General features: G+C 44.1%; 1 protein-coding gene across 1 annotated transcript in view; it reads left to right on the top strand.

The window, feature by feature from the left end:
* The window catches only part of CSMD2 (CUB and Sushi multiple domains 2), a 695,284-nt gene that overhangs the window by 57,748 nt on the left and 620,774 nt on the right, over positions 1-16,762 (top strand). Inside the window, exon 2 of the mRNA XM_088835123.1 lies at positions 12,148-12,364. Within this exon, the coding sequence (XP_088691249.1) occupies positions 12,148-12,364 (217 nt within the window). The remainder of the gene's footprint in view (positions 1-12,147; positions 12,365-16,762) is intronic.

Below are 16,762 nucleotides of genomic sequence, written 5' to 3'. Positions count from 1 at the left end.
GATAAGCCTTGGACTGGATGAGCACACATTAATGGAAATAGCTCAGATTATTAAGACTTCTAGGGAAAGAAATCAATGCACAACTTCATTAGAAAGTCTGTGATAATTCTCTCATCCAACATCGAATGTGCATCTGCGGTATATACCAGGCATTGGTTAAGATTAACCAGGGAGGAATATGACCCTGGAAAAGCTCCAGGTCTGCATTTCAACAGGACATGTGACCCAGGAGAGTTGTGTGCGAGGTGCAGCTATTATGCAGATCTCTATGGGGCACCTGTTGTTCAGGCACCGTGCTGGGTGCTGTGGATCTGTGTGAATGTGACCGATCACAGTCTCCACCCTACGGGATCCACACATCTCAGGGAACACAGACGCTAAACAGTGCCATGACGTGTGCTGAGATTGATGACAGAGATGCAGGGGGCATGCAGCAGGACGTGTGCTTGAGTGTGGGGAGTACACCTTAGTGCAGTGGTGACTAAGGTCTCCTGGGGTGCTGAAGTTTCATCTCAGCCCTGAAAGAGGAATAGGAGTTGGCCAGACCAGAGAAAGTGGGAAGGATGCTTCAATCAGACAGAGCAGCAAGTTTGAAGACAGAGGGAGCAGAAGAACACAGCGCATCAAAGGAACCGAACAGAGAGGGCCTGGTGAATCGCTCAAGGGAAGAGTGGCCAGAGGAGAAGCTGGGGGTGGGCAGGGGCTGGCTCAGGGGCACCTTGTGTGCCATATGAGGGATTGTGGGCTTTTCTCAGAGGAGCCATTGAAGGAGTTTAAGCAAAAGTGGCAGGCCAAGTTTTTGTTGTTGTTTCTTTTTTTTTTTTTTTAAAGGGATTGATTGGGAGGGAAGAGGCATGGAATTTGGTGGATGGCTGTTGCAGTGTGTGTGTGTGTGTGAGAGAGAGAGAGAGAGGAAACTTACTAACTGCCCGGGAAACCAGGGGAGGCTCTTCAGAGGAGGTGCTGTATGAGCTGAATTTGGAACAGTGAGTAAGGTTTGCTAGGTCGAGGGGGTAGGGGAAAGGCATTCCAGGCAATGGGCCAGGCATCGCACAGGCCTGAAAGATCCTGCGGTGTTTGTAGATGATGAGCTATTTAGTGTGACAAGCATGAAATGTGCAGGGAAGAGGGACTAAGGTGAGGCCCAGTGCCAGCACCTCTATGACCCTGGCCTCTTGTTTGCAACTAAAGGATGATTGAAGAGGCCAGAGATACTGTTTGGCCCCTGCTTCTCCCATCTGTCCAGACAAGGTGGTCCTGCAGAAGGCAGGCACAGAGATGGTCCAGAGTCCCATCATAGATGTGCGGTATACAGTGCACTCCCCATGTGCAGGTGAGGCGTCTTCAGTGGATATGATTTAGCAGCATCTGTAATGCTCCTCTGTTTTTCCTCTGTGGGCAGTCTCATTAATTGCATGGCTTCCACAAATCCATCTCTCCAGCCCAGATTGCACTCCTAGATTCCAGTCTACTGCCCTAATTGCCTTCTGGCCATCTCTGGATGTCCCACTGGCTTCTGCAAACTAAATTTGTCCAAAATTTACCTTATCAGCCAATAAATATTTGCAGAATTCAATTGAATTTCCCTGCCAAACTTCTCGAAAGAGTTATCTCCTCAAAATTATCATTATTTGTAGACAACATGATTGTGTACCTAAAACACCCAAGGGAATCAACTGAGAAATCTTTAGAATTAATAAGAGTTCAAAAACCCAGTTGGATAGCAGATGAATATATAAAAATCAATAGGTTTTCTGTTTATCAGTAATAACCAGCTAGAAAAAAATAACGGGAAAAAAATGTCATTTACTAAAGCAAGAAAAAGTGCATAAAATGTCTGGGAATAACCTTAAGATGTGACTAAGACCTATATAAGGAAAACTCGAAACCTTTACTGAGAGATTAACTGATATTTTTTGATCACGTATAGTGTGTCAGGTATTGTACTGAGTATTTAGCAAGTTAGCAGATATTATCACATTAATCTATACAGCCATCCTAGAAGTGGGTATTCATTTTAAAGATGTCAAAATGAGGGTTTAAAGAGTCTACATAAATTGCCACTTAAGTATTAAGTGACAATTAAGTAATAAGTATTAATACTAAGTATTAAATGACAAAACTAAAATTTGAACCCCAGGCTTTTTGTTTCCAAAACCCAAGCTTTCAACCTTTTCACGAAGCCACCTTCAGAATACACCAAGCATCACAAATGGTAGGTTGGTAGGTGTTGTCTGGGTGTTATAAGAGATTAATCCGTTTTACTCATCCATTCATTCCCCAAAATATGGAGGACTACTAGGGGTGAGTATTGAGCTAGGTCCTAGAGATAAAAGTGTGAATAAAACCTTGAGGAGTCTATGGCTGGAGAAGCCACATTTACATGTCGTTATATCACCATTAGGGAAGGCAGTGATATTCACTAATTCAGGGATCCCCAACTCCCAGGTCACAGACTGGTACGGGGCTCTGGCCTGTTAGGAACTGGGATGCACAGCAACAGGCCAGAGAAGGAAGCTTTCTCTATCTCCAGCAGCTCCCTTCTCTCGCATCACCACCTGAGCTCCACCTCTTGTCAGATCAGTGGCGGAATAATAAATGTAACGCACTTGAGTCGGCCCAAAACCATCCCCCACCCTGGTCTCTGGAAAAATTATCTTCCACGAAACCAGTCCCCGGTGCCAAAAAGGTGGGACACTGTTCTAATTCATTCAGTAAGGATAAGCAACCAAAGGAAGAATGCTTACTATTGTCTTGAGAGCTCCAAGAGGGCCTCCTGGAGGAGGTAATGAGTCTTAAAGTGCCTGGAGTCAGCTGGATGAGAGAACTAGACAGAGAGCATTCCAAGCACAGAGAGCTGGGTAGACAATTAATTTGCATGAATCAGTCATTCAACCAGCAGCTCTTCTTTGAGCATCAGCTGTGCCAGGTACAGGTCTGGGAGCCAGAGAGAGAGGAGGAACAAAATAGCTCCGCTCTCTAATAAAGGTGGAATTTTGTTGGGGTGAGGGGTTCCTGAAAATAAACAGGAAATTAGATGCCAGAGGATGCTCAGTGCTGTGGAAAAAATAAAGCAGGAACCTGGAGCGCTGGTTTGAGAGGAGGAGGGGAGGCTTCTGGGAGGTAACACTTGACTCAGGAAGTGAGCGAGCGGGCCACATGGCTCTTGGGGAGAAGCTTCCTGGGCTGAAGGTCGAGCAGATGCAGGGTCCCAGGGTGGCATGACACAGGCTTAGGCAGCATGGCTGATCACCAGCATAAAGGGGTGAGAGATGGGACGGAGGGTCAGGGGTACCGAGGTGGCCCTTCAGGTAGGGCTTTTGAGTTGTAGCAAGGAATTTGGCTTTTCTGCTGCCTAGAATGAGAAGCCAGAGAGAATCTTTCTAAATGTCAATAAAGAAAATCACATTACCAAGGAAAAGATGGATAAATGTGACTGCTCATAGAAACCAAACATTTTATTCTACGTGAAAAATCTAAACGAGGCAGAAAAGCACACCACAGGTGCTTTAATTCCTCAAGGGAGGAATTAAATTTACTGAGGAAAGTTGAAGAGATGTTGAATCTGAATGATACGGAGATACATGCTAAATAGGACGAGAGAGCGTCTTTTGGCACCTATCAAGTAGGCAAAAGCTTTCAATAAGATAATACACAGTGTCAGTAAGCATGAATTTAGATAGGCACGCCTGGACATGGCTGTGGAAATGTCACTGGTGGGGGCTTTCTTGTAGCCTAGTGATTGTCTCCGTGCTTCTGATGCGGGGGACAAGGGTTGAATCCTTGGTCTGGGAACTAATCCCACATGCTGTGTGTGTGTGTGTGTGTGTGTGTCTGTGTGTGAGTGTGTGTGTGTGTGTGAGTGTGTGTGTGTCTGTGTGTGTGTCTGTGTGTGTGAGAGTGGTCACTTGTGTTTGACTCCTTGCAGCCCCATGGACTGTAGCCTGCCACGCTCCTCTATTCATGGAATTTCCCAGGCAAGAATATGGGAGTGGGTTGCCATTTCCTTCTCCAGGGGATCTTTCAGACCCAGGGATTGAAGCCGCGTCTCTTGGGTCTCCTGCATTGACAGGCAGATTCTTTACCACCAGCGCCACCTGGGAAGCTCCCACATGCTGTCTAGTGTGGCCAAAAATAAATAAAAATGAAAGAGTTGAATTTAACAGAGCTTGTTATTTGTGATAATATACATAAATACTTTAATTAAAAAAACAGAACATAATTGGTGGATGTTTTCTCGAAAGTATTTGTGTGATCCAGTGCTAAAGCCGCAGAAATATTCCTACTCTTTGACCCGGGAGCCTGCACATTTGGCAGTCCCTGCATCTATCTAGGGAAGTTGTCCCAAAACAAATGCGTGTTCTCCAGGATTGTTCCTGAAGCCCAGGCAGGTCTTGGCTATGTCTGGTAGCTGCGTTGACTAGAAGGAGGTAGCGGTGGGAGAAGGCAACCCACGCTTCTTCCTGAGAAAGAGAAGCATGATCTCCTTGGCTGAAAGTCCAAGAGCAGGTCACCAGAAGTGAAGAACAGGTAGTCCTTTCCTTGGACGGAATTCAGCACCTTCTAGATGTGAAGGAATATTGGGCCATTTTGCCATGTCCTCCCACTCTACTAGCCAACAATCTGGAGTGGCCACTGTGGGTTATAACTTTGTCAACTCACTAACCAACGTTTAACTCCAGGGAGACTTCGAAATGAGTCCGGCCTCCAGCCCTGTCTAACCAGTTCCAGCAGCGCCTGCCACAGAAGTCAGCCAGTACCCTATGGATGGTGACCCCCACCCCCAAAACCGAAGCTGGATGCAGTTACCGCATAAGTGAGCATTCGTTCTGGGACTCTGGCCATGGAAAAGCATTTTCCACTGCACTGACCAGCATGCTGTCACCAGATTTTACTAAGAGGCCAGGTCTTATTTATAATGGAAAAAATTATCCAGAAACAATTTCAGTGTTTGAGACTAGGAGAATGGTTGAGTGAATTCTAGTATAACCATATACTGGAATGTGGCACATCCATTTAAAATGCTGTTGGTGAACAGATTCAATATCTTGGGGTGAAAGCTCATGTTATAATGTTTACTGAATTGTTGCAAAAGAACACCGAGAAATGGCCTGAATGCCCATCAGCAGGGGAGTGGTTGAATACATTGAGATACATCCAGGACGTGGAATATTACACATTTATATAAAAAAATCAGTTAGATATGGATCTACTGACCTGGAAGGTGTCCCCAATGTATTGTTAAATGAGAAAGCAGGTTGCAGAGAATTGAACACAACTACGATTTCATTTTTAAAACAAAATAATGAAAGTTCTCTCGGAATGTGTCCATCTGTTTGCGTGAAGGGTGGGAAGGTTGTACGGGAGAGAGTTACCTGACTGTTAACTTCAGTAGCTTTGGGGTGGGTGGAAAGGAGAGAGCCTGGGGGCCTCGTTGTCTTCATACATCTCGGTGTTGTGTTTATGTATAGCCATGAAATGCATGTTACAAGTGACACTGCCTTCTGTAACTAAAGACTGAAGAGTAATTTACTGAAAAAAAGAGCCCACAAAATTAAATACACAGTACCATCTCAATGATGTGAAATATGCATGGAAAAGTCTAGCAAAAAAAAAAGAAAATATTAACAACAGTTGCCTCTGAGAGGAAGGTGCGATGGTGATGTTTCCTCTTTGTAAATTCCTGTCTATATTTTCCAAGTTTTCTATAATGAGCAAAAGGTCTGGGGCTTCCCTGGTGGCTCAGACAGTAAATAATCTGCCTGCAGTGCAGGAGACCTGGGTTCGATCCCTGAGTGGGGAAGATGCTCTGGAAAAGGGAATGGCTCCCCACTCCAGTATTCTTGCCTGGAGAATTCTCTGGACAGAGGAGTCTGGTGGGCTATGGTCTATGGGGTCACAAAGAATCAGAGATGACTGCGCTACTAACAGGTACACACGTTATTATACATTACTGTTTAAAATATAATGGCCTCTACCTTCTCGCCAGCCAATCTCGCCTTTACTTATTGCAGTCTGGCCCCTGTCCCCTGTGTCACCTGCCACGTCTTTGCTGAAATTCATGTGTCCATTCAGCAAATACTTACTGAATTCTCGGCACTGGGGGTGCAGCGGAAACCAAGACAGAGCACCCCCTCTCAGCAGCCTTACTTCCAGGGGGGCCATTTAGACGTCAGACCGCGTGGCCTCCCCCCAGACCCCCACCTCAGTTTCTCTGCGCCGCTCAGCGCGCTGAGCCACCTTCTCCCGTCCAGGCCCGCCCGGCTCTCCTCCCACCGTTCTGCCTGCCTCCCTGCCTCCTGCTCGATCACCTCTCGTGTCCCCATGCATGGAAAGTGTTCCCACGGGCTCTGTTCTGAACCTCCTCCCCCAACCCCCAGTTTCTTTCTCCGCCACAGGGCGTACTGTTCATACTCAAATTCTGAACTAGAAACTGTAGACCCACACAGGTATGAGTGGGATGCTGGGGACAGTGGTGAAGGATGGTTTCATTGGATGTCTGGGGCACGAACGAGGGTGGTCCTCAACGGGTGACGTCTATGCTCGAGGGTCGTTCTGTGCACCCTTGTAGCGCAGTACTGCCACGCGGAAGTATTTGCTTATGTTTGGTCTGTGATCCAGGTCCCAAGACCCATCACAGGGCCTAACCTCGAGGAATGAATGAATGAGTCAGTTGGTGCAATGACATGACAGACAGGTGTTAGGGGCTGAGCTGGGTAGATCTGGTGCCCGTGGGGTGGAATTCAGGAACGTGAACCAAGGGAAAATTGTGGAGCGAGGAGCTTTATTTCATTATTATTGGAGCTGCATATTTTTCTGCTTTCTGGGCCACTTACGTCTTCCTTGTGAACTAACTTATTCAAGACCCTATCCAGCTTTTCAACTACAGTGCTTGCCTGCTGGTTAGTAATAGTTCTTTCTGTATTAAATATATTACTTTTCTGTCTTTTTCTGTGGCTTTTGCTTTTATTTCTATTTTTGACCTATGCATACTTTTTTGTATAAACTATCAATCTTGTAGTATCTTCCACAGCTTTTACATTCAGAAAAATCAGTCCGATAATTATTTGTGCATTTTTCTTCTAATTATTTTTTGACTTTTTTTTTTTTTAAAAACTTAGTTTGCTATATGGTGTGAATTGAGATAACTTAATTCTTTTCTCAAACAACTAATTAGTTGCCCTTGTAAAATGATTTTCTTTTCTCACTGATTTTTAACGCTGTCTTATACATATTTTAATTTTTATGTCTATTTAAGGCTGTTCCTATAATGCCGTTTCGTGCTCTGACTGTCCACTCTTGGGCCACCTTCATGCTATTTGCATAAGCATCATTTGGTGATTCTGTTTAGTATCTTGTAGAATAAGAATACTACTTTTTTATACCTTTTCAAAAAATATCCATTGTCTGTGACTGTCTATTTCTTCCAGTTAAACTTAGGTATCCTTTTTACTAAATTTAAAGCAGGTCATTGGGCTTTTGATCAGAATTGCATTAAGCTTAAAAATTAACTTTTCAATAACTTTTCAAAAGGTTAATATTCCAAATTAACCTTTCGGAAGTTAGTCTTCCACTCCGGATTACATATGTCTCTTCAATTATTCAAATTTTTTATCCTTCTCTAAAAGTTATCTTTGTACAGTGACTGCCTATTTAAGTTTATTTCCATTCATTATATGCATTTTGTAGTTATCATAAATAAGACCTTGTTTCTTTATTTTTTATCTGTCACTGACATATGGAAACATCATTGATTTCATTTACTTATTTTGTGTTTGGCTACTTTATTGAAATTTGTTATTAGTTCTAATAGCTTTCTAATTGATTCTCCTGGGTTTTCTGGGTATATTAACACATCATCTGCAAGTCATATTTTTGCTTGCTCTTTTTTCATTTCTTTTTCTTGCCTCATATGGATTAGCTCTTCTAATAAGGCATGAAATCTCAGAGGTGGCAGTAGCATTTGTATCTCATTCCTGAACTTAATCAGATGTTTCCCTGTAAGTAGGATGTAGGGTATTATTTTAAAATAGATGCTCTGTCATGGTAAGGAAGGAGTCCTTCTCCTACTTCCAAATGCTTACTTTAATCAGGGTTACATGTCTAATTTTATTAAATGTTCATTTAGCATTTATTCAGAAGACTTTAGCTTTTTTCCCCTTTTAAAATGGGATACTTTGTGTTATCCCTCTTTTGTATTAAAAGAGATTTTTCAATATTAAAGTCATTTTAGAGATTAACTGCCCTTTGTTAGTTAATCCCTAAAGTGGGCTTTTAAAAAATTAGTGTTGAGTCAATTTATCAGCATTATATTGGATTGGCCAAAAAGTTTGTTCGGGTTTTTCATATTATAGAAAAACCCGAATGAACTTTTTCATCAACTCAGTATTTGAGACAGTGGACCTGAAGTGGACTGCTGACATTTAAATCCCATCTCTGAGTAATGGGGTGACTTGGGCTCCCTTCCTTCTTTTCTCTTTACTTTATTTCTTCATATGTAAAATGGAGATGATATGTACAGTATCTACCTTCTAGGGCTGTTGTGAGGGTCAAACAAGTTAATATATGTAAAGTTCTTAGAGGAATATCCAACTAAACACTCACTAAATACAAGCACCATATTAAATTATTGGGGACTTACCGTGTGTCTGGTACTGAGCTTGGTGTATGGATTCAAATATGGGAAAACTCAAGTATGGTCTGTCTTATGAAGCTTACAGTCTTGCAAGAAGAAAGATACTTATGACTGTGTCACCTGGAAGCATGGACATTTGCTTCTATGATAAGTGCTGCTAAGGAGAAGTGATGGTGTCAGGAAAGCATATAATAAAGGGTTTGAACTAGTCAAGGAAAGACCCTTGACTGGGAGCTGAAAGAAAATATGCCAGGAAGGAGAGGAAGCGTATTCTAGGAAGAGAGAACAGCATATGCAAAGGTCCTGTGGCTGAGCAGTGAGAGTGTGGTCAGTACAAAGGACTGAAAAGGGTGCGGTGTTTGTTTTCTGCCAGACGTATTGAGAATATAATTGACACACACCACCATGTAAATTTAAGGCATATAGCATGATGATTGGATTGATGTATGTTGTGAAATGCTTACCACATAGGTTCAGCTAATGTCCATTTTCTCATACAGAAACAATAAGAAGAAAAGGAGAAAAGAAGAAAGGGAAAATAAAAGCTGTTCTCTTTGCGATGAGAACTCTGAGGATCTACTCTCTTAACAATCTACCTGCATGTCATACGGCAGTGTTAGTAACAGCCATCCTGCTGCACGTTACATCCCTTGTAATTATTTATTTTATAAGCAGAAGTTTGTACCTTTTGACCACTTTCCTACAATTCCTCCTCCCCACCTCCTGCCTCTGATAACCACAAGTCTAATCTGTTTTTCTATGAACTTGTTTTTCGGGGGGTTTGCTTGTTTGTTTAGATTCCACATATAAGTAATAGCATACAGTATTTATCTTTTTCACTCTGACTTATTTCATTTAGCATAATGCCTTCAAGGTCCATTCATGTTGTTGCAAATGTTAGCATTTCCTTATTTTAATGGCTGAGTAATCCAACCACTCCATTCTAAAGGAGATCAATCCTGGGTGTTCATTGGAAGGACTGATGCTAAAGCTGAAACTGCAATACTTTGGCCACCTCATGCAACGAGTTGACTGACTGGAAAAGACTCTGATGCTGGGAAAGGTTGGGGGCGGGAGGAGAAGGGGACAACGGAGAATGAGATGGCTGGATGGCATCACCGACTCTGTGGACATGAGTTTGAGTGAACTCCGGGAGTTGGTGATGGACAGGGAGGCCTGGCGTGCTGTGATTCATGGGGTCGCGGAGAGTTGGACATGACTGAGCGACTGAAAAAAAAAAGAAATATTCCTCTACAGAGGATGAGATGGCTGGATGGCATCGCCAACTTGATGGACATGAGTTTGGATAAACTCCGGGAGTTAGTGATGGACAGGGAGGCCTGGCGTGCTGCGGTCCATGGGATTGCAAAGAGTCGGACACGACTGAGCGACTGGACTGAACTGAACTGAACTGAATATTCCTCTGTATATATCTTGCAAGTGATTTATCCATTCATCCATCGATGGACGTTTAGATCGTCTCCATGTCTTTTTTATTGTAAATAATGCTTCTACGAACATGGAAGTACAGCTATCTTCTTGCGTTAGTGCTTTTGTTACATTTGGATGTAATCCCAGAAGTGGAGTTGCTGCATCGTGTAGTGGTTCTAATCTTCATTTTTTGAGGATCCTTCATACTGTTTTCTGTAGTGGCTGTACCAGTTTACATTCCCACCAACACTGCACACATGTTTTCTTTTCTCTATGTCCCTGCCAGTATTTGTCGTCTCTTATCTTTTTGAGGATGATCATTCTAACAGGTATGACAGGATACCTCATTGTGGTTTCAGTTTGCATTTCCTTAATGACTGGTGATGTTGAGTGTCTTTTCAAGTACCTGTTGGCCTTCTGTATACATATCTTCTCTGGAGAAATATCTATTCAAGTTCTTTAGAGGGGTGGGGTTTGGCTGGAAAGCTAGTGAACACAAGGCTAAGAGGTCATTAAGGGCCAAATCATGCAGAGACCCTCATAGGTCTACAAGTAATTTTTCCTTGCTGGAGAGCAGTGATGAGCTATGGGAGGTTTGATGTTGGTGAGGGGAAGGGGAGGTGACCTGTTTGATTTCTCTTTTGAAAAGACATCCCCGGCTGTGGTGTAAATGTGGTTGGACCAGGGTACATGTGGTTGACCAGTTAGGAGGTGGTTATTATGGCGGTCTAGGGGAGAGATGCTGTGGGGTCAAGGGAAGCGGAGATAGAGACAGGGTGATAGGTTGTCCATGGGGCTGTGAAGAGGAAAGCATCAGGAAAGGGTGGGTGGAGGACATCGCGAGCCTGCATCTCCCAAAGGAGATGTCAGGTCTGGAGCTCAGAGCGAGGTCTGACATGGAGTGTGAGGCTGTGAGTCATCAGTGCCCAAGTGGGAAAGTCCTCTGGAGTAGACAGAAAGGAGGAGAGGCCCGGACACGGACCCTGGAAAGGAGCCGGAGAAAGCTCAGTGCGGGGACAGATAGAAAGTGAGTGATGTGGGCTGAAGCTGGAGACCACTCTGTTCAAAGCATCATTGCATCACCAGGGCTCCAGGTAGATGAGGTCCCCACCCAGGTGCTGCTCATCCAAATCTGCGTGAGCCAGGCCCCCAGGCGGTGCTCATGCTCAGTGTAGTCTGAGATGCTTTGGTCTGAGAGGGGCATTCCAGATGGGGGCGGTGAGCAACAGTGTTGGAGGCAGCTGAGAGAGAGGTCTGTTGAAATGAGGACTAAACCATATCCACTGGACCCATCGGTGACCTTAGTGGATCTGTTCGGGTGGATCGAATGGAAATGGAGACCGAAAGAATAGACAGATTGTGTTTTCTGAAAATTAGGCTGTGAAGGAGAAGAGAGAAAGGCTGGAGGGAGAAGAGGACTGGAATGCGGAGTTGCGTTCTTAGTCGTAGATCCTTGAGCACGTTAAAAACAGGGAAGTTCCAATGGAAAGGAAACCACTGAACACATGTAATATACTTGAGAGAGAAACACGCATAAGGTTCGTGAAGATTAGGGAGGAATAGGGTGCAAAGGGCACATGGGAGAAATGTCTGTAGATGGAAGGAGGGCTGGCTCATCTGCCAGAGGCAGAAAGACCAAGTGGGGTGTGCTGGACGGGTGGGTGGGTCCCCACTGATGGCTTTTATTTTCTGTGGAGATGGGAATAGAGGGTGGGAGCTGAGCGGAGGACTGGAGGGTCAAGGGGCCATGGAAAATGGAGAACAATTGAAAACATCATTCTGGCATTTAGTGTTGTAAAGAGGAAGTTCTGCCTGGTCTGCTGGCTTTTAGTTCAGACTCTCTGAGCCTTGTTTCCTACCTCACAGAATCATTCTGGGGCTTGAGTCCAACAATGTTCATTTTATCAGCTGGACAGGGCACAGCACAAGCTAGCTTGCAGTCACCCACTCCCCTCCCTCTGAGGTGAGAGGGAGCATCTGGAAAAGGGGCTTCGTGATCGTCTAACACGTTGCACCCATCCCTCTGGCAGAGTCGCAGAGTTCTTCTGGCCATACTGAACAGTTCCCTTTCTCTTTCCCAGGCCAGAACTGCACCTTCCAACTGCAGGGTCCCAATGGCACCGTTGAGAGCCCGGGGTTCCCGTATGGCTACCCCAATTACGCCAACTGCACGTGGACCATCACCGCGGAGGACCAGCAGCGGATCCAGCTTGTGTTCCAGTCCTTTGCCCTGGAGGAGGACTTTGACGTCCTGTCGGTGTTTGACGGGCCACCCCAGCCAGAGAACCTGCGAACCAGGTACCACCCCCTCCTGCCCGTGGCTGACAGCTGAGCCTGAGCCACGCTGACTGGGAGGAAGAACCAGGCAGGGCGAACAGTAGTCAACAAAGACGTCCGTCTTTATGAGGCCTGCCCTCAGTTGCTCTTTCTTTATAGTGCCCAGTTCCTTTCTCCCGCTTAGAGGTTCCCAATAGGCAGGATGGATGAGCAGGGCATTTGGGAAGACTACATAGAAAACATACAGAGCAATTCAAGTCTTTCTATTGAAACTGATTTTGCTTGCATATGCAAGACATACATCCCTTGGACCTAGCAGATATGAGTTGAAGGCTAGTAGCAACTGTGTCTTGCATCCTGTGTTTGAAAACCATCAATACTTTGTTGGAAATGGCCTTGCATTTGCGTGGCTTTGGCTCTGGGTATAGAATTGAGAATGTAATAAGTTCCCAGTTTTTCAGACCCCATCACAGGCGATGGAAGAGAATACTATGGAGAGGACAAGACTGCTTTCTGGTACTCCTGAACCGGTCCCCGAAGGGAGAGTTCACATCAAGGAGGAAGACAGAGAGGGAGGGTACCACCTCTGCAGAAAGAGCCGACTTTGGTGGGACAAAGGTCAAGGCCCCAGAGTCACAGCTTTCCAGGTTTTGTTGACCTGATGGCCTGCCGTGCTCCCTTGCAAGACTCCTCCTGATTCTGCCCAAGGGACATTGGGCTCCCAGGGAGACACAGGATCAATGGCATGCCAGCCAAGCCCTGGGGAGGTCAGAATGCTAACTGGAAGTGCATGGATGAGAGGTTCCCTGCCAAGTCCTTAACCTCGAGGCTTTGTTTAAGATGCTCTTGGAGAGGAGTCACAGACAGCACCCCCAGGACAGCGCCAGCCCTCTTGCTCGCTCCCAGCCCTCTCAGGGCAGTGCAGAGGTGAGGCCACCAAGCCTACCACAAGGGTGGGCCTCTGGGGCTCCCCTGACTCGGTGTCCTTCCTGACGAGACCAGGCTTGTCCATCCGCCCTTGACATTCCGCAGGGACTAGCACACAGTAGGTGTTCACTGAACTTGGGTGAAGACTGGAGTCCTCTCCACTCATTCAATCCACAGATATTTCATGAGCATCTACTATGTTCCAGACACTGGCCCGAGTGCTGGGGACACAGCCGTGGGCAAAACAAAGGCACTGTCTTTGTGGAGGTTACATGCTGATCACAGGGGTGGGGGGGGCAAAGGGTAGGTAGGTCTGGACTTGCATATGTGAGTTTAGAGTTCAAGGACATCGGTGGGGCTAGAGATACTGGGACTGGGCAGAGCTGAAAACCGGGAGCCTGGACTATTGGATGTTGAGCTCAGGTGATCCCTTCGGTGGCGCACACACATAAACTCTCAGGGAAGGTTTGAAAGATGGTCAGATCGGGAACTTCCCTGGCAGTTCAGTGGCTAAGACTGCACTCCCAGTGCAGGAGATCTGGGTTTGATCCCTGGCTGGGGACCAAGATCCCACATGCCACAAATGGAGATCCTGCATGCTGCAAATAAGACCCAGTGCAGCCAAACAAAGAAATAAAAATAAATAATTATTTTTAAAAAAAGAAGAAGAAAATCAGATCAGGCCAATGGAGTGGTTGGTTGGGGTGCAAATGGCTGGAGGCAGATTCTACATCCTGAAGTTCTTCCAGCTTTCTTTACTCTTAAAGCAGGATGCACACACGGGTGATCAAAGCTCTATTTTCTGACATTTGGGTTCTCTGGCTCTGAGAGTGAGGTAGAGAAGATCCTCAGAGGTGGGGATGACTCTGGCAGGGGAGGGTGGGGGTTTCCAGGACCGAGGGAGGCAGTCCTGGCAAGGGGGGGCGCCCTGGATGTGTTCCCAGCCAGGTAGCAGTCCACTCTGACCAACCAGCGTGATTGAAGAGGAAGCTCCGGGGTTGGTACCTTCACAAGGTCATCCCTGCCCTGGCTCCTCATCCCTGCTGTCATCCTCCTGTGCTTGCTTTGGTTCATTTTCACTGCATGTCGTTTTCCTAGACAACTTTTCTGCCTCCACACTATATGGGATCACAACCCCTTTCTTGCATCTGGTTTGTGCATTTTTATTTTCTTCTTTTTTTACTCAATTAGTCTTGCCAGAATTTTGCCTATTTTATTGGTCTTTTTTAAGTTCCAACTCTAGGGCTATCAATTTTATTCCTTTCCTATTGCCTAACTTATTGATTTCTGCTTTTATCTTTCTTCATCTGTCTCTGCCACTTATATTGGGCTGGTGTTGCCCTTTTGTTGTTTTCATGCATTGAATTAGTTCCATTACTTCTTGTCTGATATTAAAAACATTAAGAGACATTTTCCCCTAAGCACAACTTTGACCATATCCCGTAAATTTTGATGGATAGTTGTTATTTTAGAAATAGTCTCTAGTTGCAGTTTTGTTTGTTCCTTGACTCTAGGGTTTTTTTTTTTTCCATCAAAATTTCCGAGTGATATTTTTATACTTAAGTTATTATCAAATTGTACTGCTTTATGTTCAGATTATGATTTCTATTTTAGAGAATTTTTTACTTTTTTCTCTCAGTATAAGGTCATTTTTGGTAAACGTTCTGAGTATTTGAAAGAAACATATATTCTATGGTGGAAGGCTAAAGAAATTCATGTTATTAATATTGCTTAATTTTTCTGATTTCTTATTTGTTGCCTAAGTGCAAGTGAATGGCTTCACATTTTCACTATTTTTTTTAGTCAATTTCTCCTTTTATTTCTGTTTTTATTTTATATATTTTGATGTATACTCTTTAGCATGTCAGTATTTTTAAGCAGCAGATATTCAGAGTCAATTATAATTCTCCCAATATAAAAGTTACATTTATCCCCCCTTTTTGCCTTAAATTCTGCTGTGATACAAGTATTGCCACTTTTGTTTTATTTTAGGTTTGCATTTATCGACCATCTGCCAATTTCTCTGTTTCAATATTTCTATATCATTGTTTCATGGATCTCTTAGGTTTTTGTTTTTAAAAATCTTTCATAAGAATTTTTATTCTGTAACAGAAAAGTTTAATTCACTCACACTTTTTGTTGATAACTTTTATTTGTTCTTGTATAATGTCTAATACTTTCTGTTTTTAAGCTTCCTTACTATCTTTTCCATTTCTCCATCTTTGAGCACAAGTTTTCCTTGCCTAGTCTCTGATTTTTATCCCTCTGATGGTTAAAGGTACTTCTTGAGAACACATTTTAAGCTGTATTTCTCTGTCACCATCTTGTCTAGTGAGCTAGTGAGCCTTTTTCTTAGTCAGGTCTCACCGGCACTACATCTTGTAGAAATTCCTTAGAGCCTATAGCATGTAGGTGTCTGTCTCTTTTTCTGAGTTTCCATGTGGATGTATATAGTCTTTCTTTTCATATACCTTGGACTATTTCCTTGACAACTTAGGAGGTCAGAGTGAAGGAGAGTTTAACATGTTGTCTTGGCTCTCCATCTTGAACTGGAAATCTCTGAGATTTTTATTCTTTTTGATTTGCTGTTGTGAATAGAATTATTTTATTTTTGGATGATTCATTGTTAATATATAGAAATACAATTGATGTTTATATATTGATCTTGTCTCCCATGACCTTGCTGGTAGTTTTTTTTTTTTAATAATTGTAGATAAAAACAGTTTTAGTTCTTCCTTTTTAATCTGGACGCTATTTATTTATTTATGCTTAATTGCATTGGATAGAATGTACACATCCAGCATTCAATACAATATTGAATAGAAGTGGTGAGGGTGAACATCCCTACCTTGTTCTTGATCTTAAAATAGTCTACCTTTCACATTTTAAGTGTGATATTGGCTGCAGGTATTTGGTAGATGCCCTTCAAATGAAGGTCTTTACATGGAGGATTTTGGCATGGTCTGGTTTCAGTGTGGAAAATGCATTGGTTTGGGGGCCAGACTGGTGATATCCAGGTCAGGCAAGAGACGATGGTAACCTGAGCTAGAATGATGAAAAGAAGGCACGGGTTTGTATGATGCTACGGGAAAGTGTGGTCCTCGGATTTAAGGGTGGGTTTGTTGGGATTGTATAGTGGGAGTATGAAAAAGGAAGGGGTAGGGGATATCTCTGCGGTGTCTGGTTCAGATGCGGAAAGCAAGCCAGATCAGCTTAATGCAAAATCCATCTCCAGGAAAATGTGTTCCCGTGGCATCCTGGGAGACGTGAGGATTTTTTGTGCATTGTTTGACTTCATTCGTCTAGCAGAGCTGTTAGGTCACCTCTCTCACTGTGTTTTCCTGGGAGACAGAGGGTACAGTGGTGACAGGCCCAGATTTATACCCAGCTGGCCTCTACATTTATTTGTGCCATGACTTGTGCCAGGTTTGGCTTCTCTGAGCCTCACCTGCAGACTGGGGTGACACTGACCCACCCCCCAGGGGCAATGTG

The sequence above is a fragment of the Moschus berezovskii genome, chromosome 4 (assembly GCF_049115385.1).
Source record: "Moschus berezovskii isolate FMDL1 chromosome 4, NW_MosBer_1.0, whole genome shotgun sequence".
Lineage (NCBI taxonomy): Eukaryota > Metazoa > Chordata > Mammalia > Artiodactyla > Moschidae > Moschus > Moschus berezovskii.
This window is presented reverse-complemented; position numbering and strand designations above follow the sequence as displayed.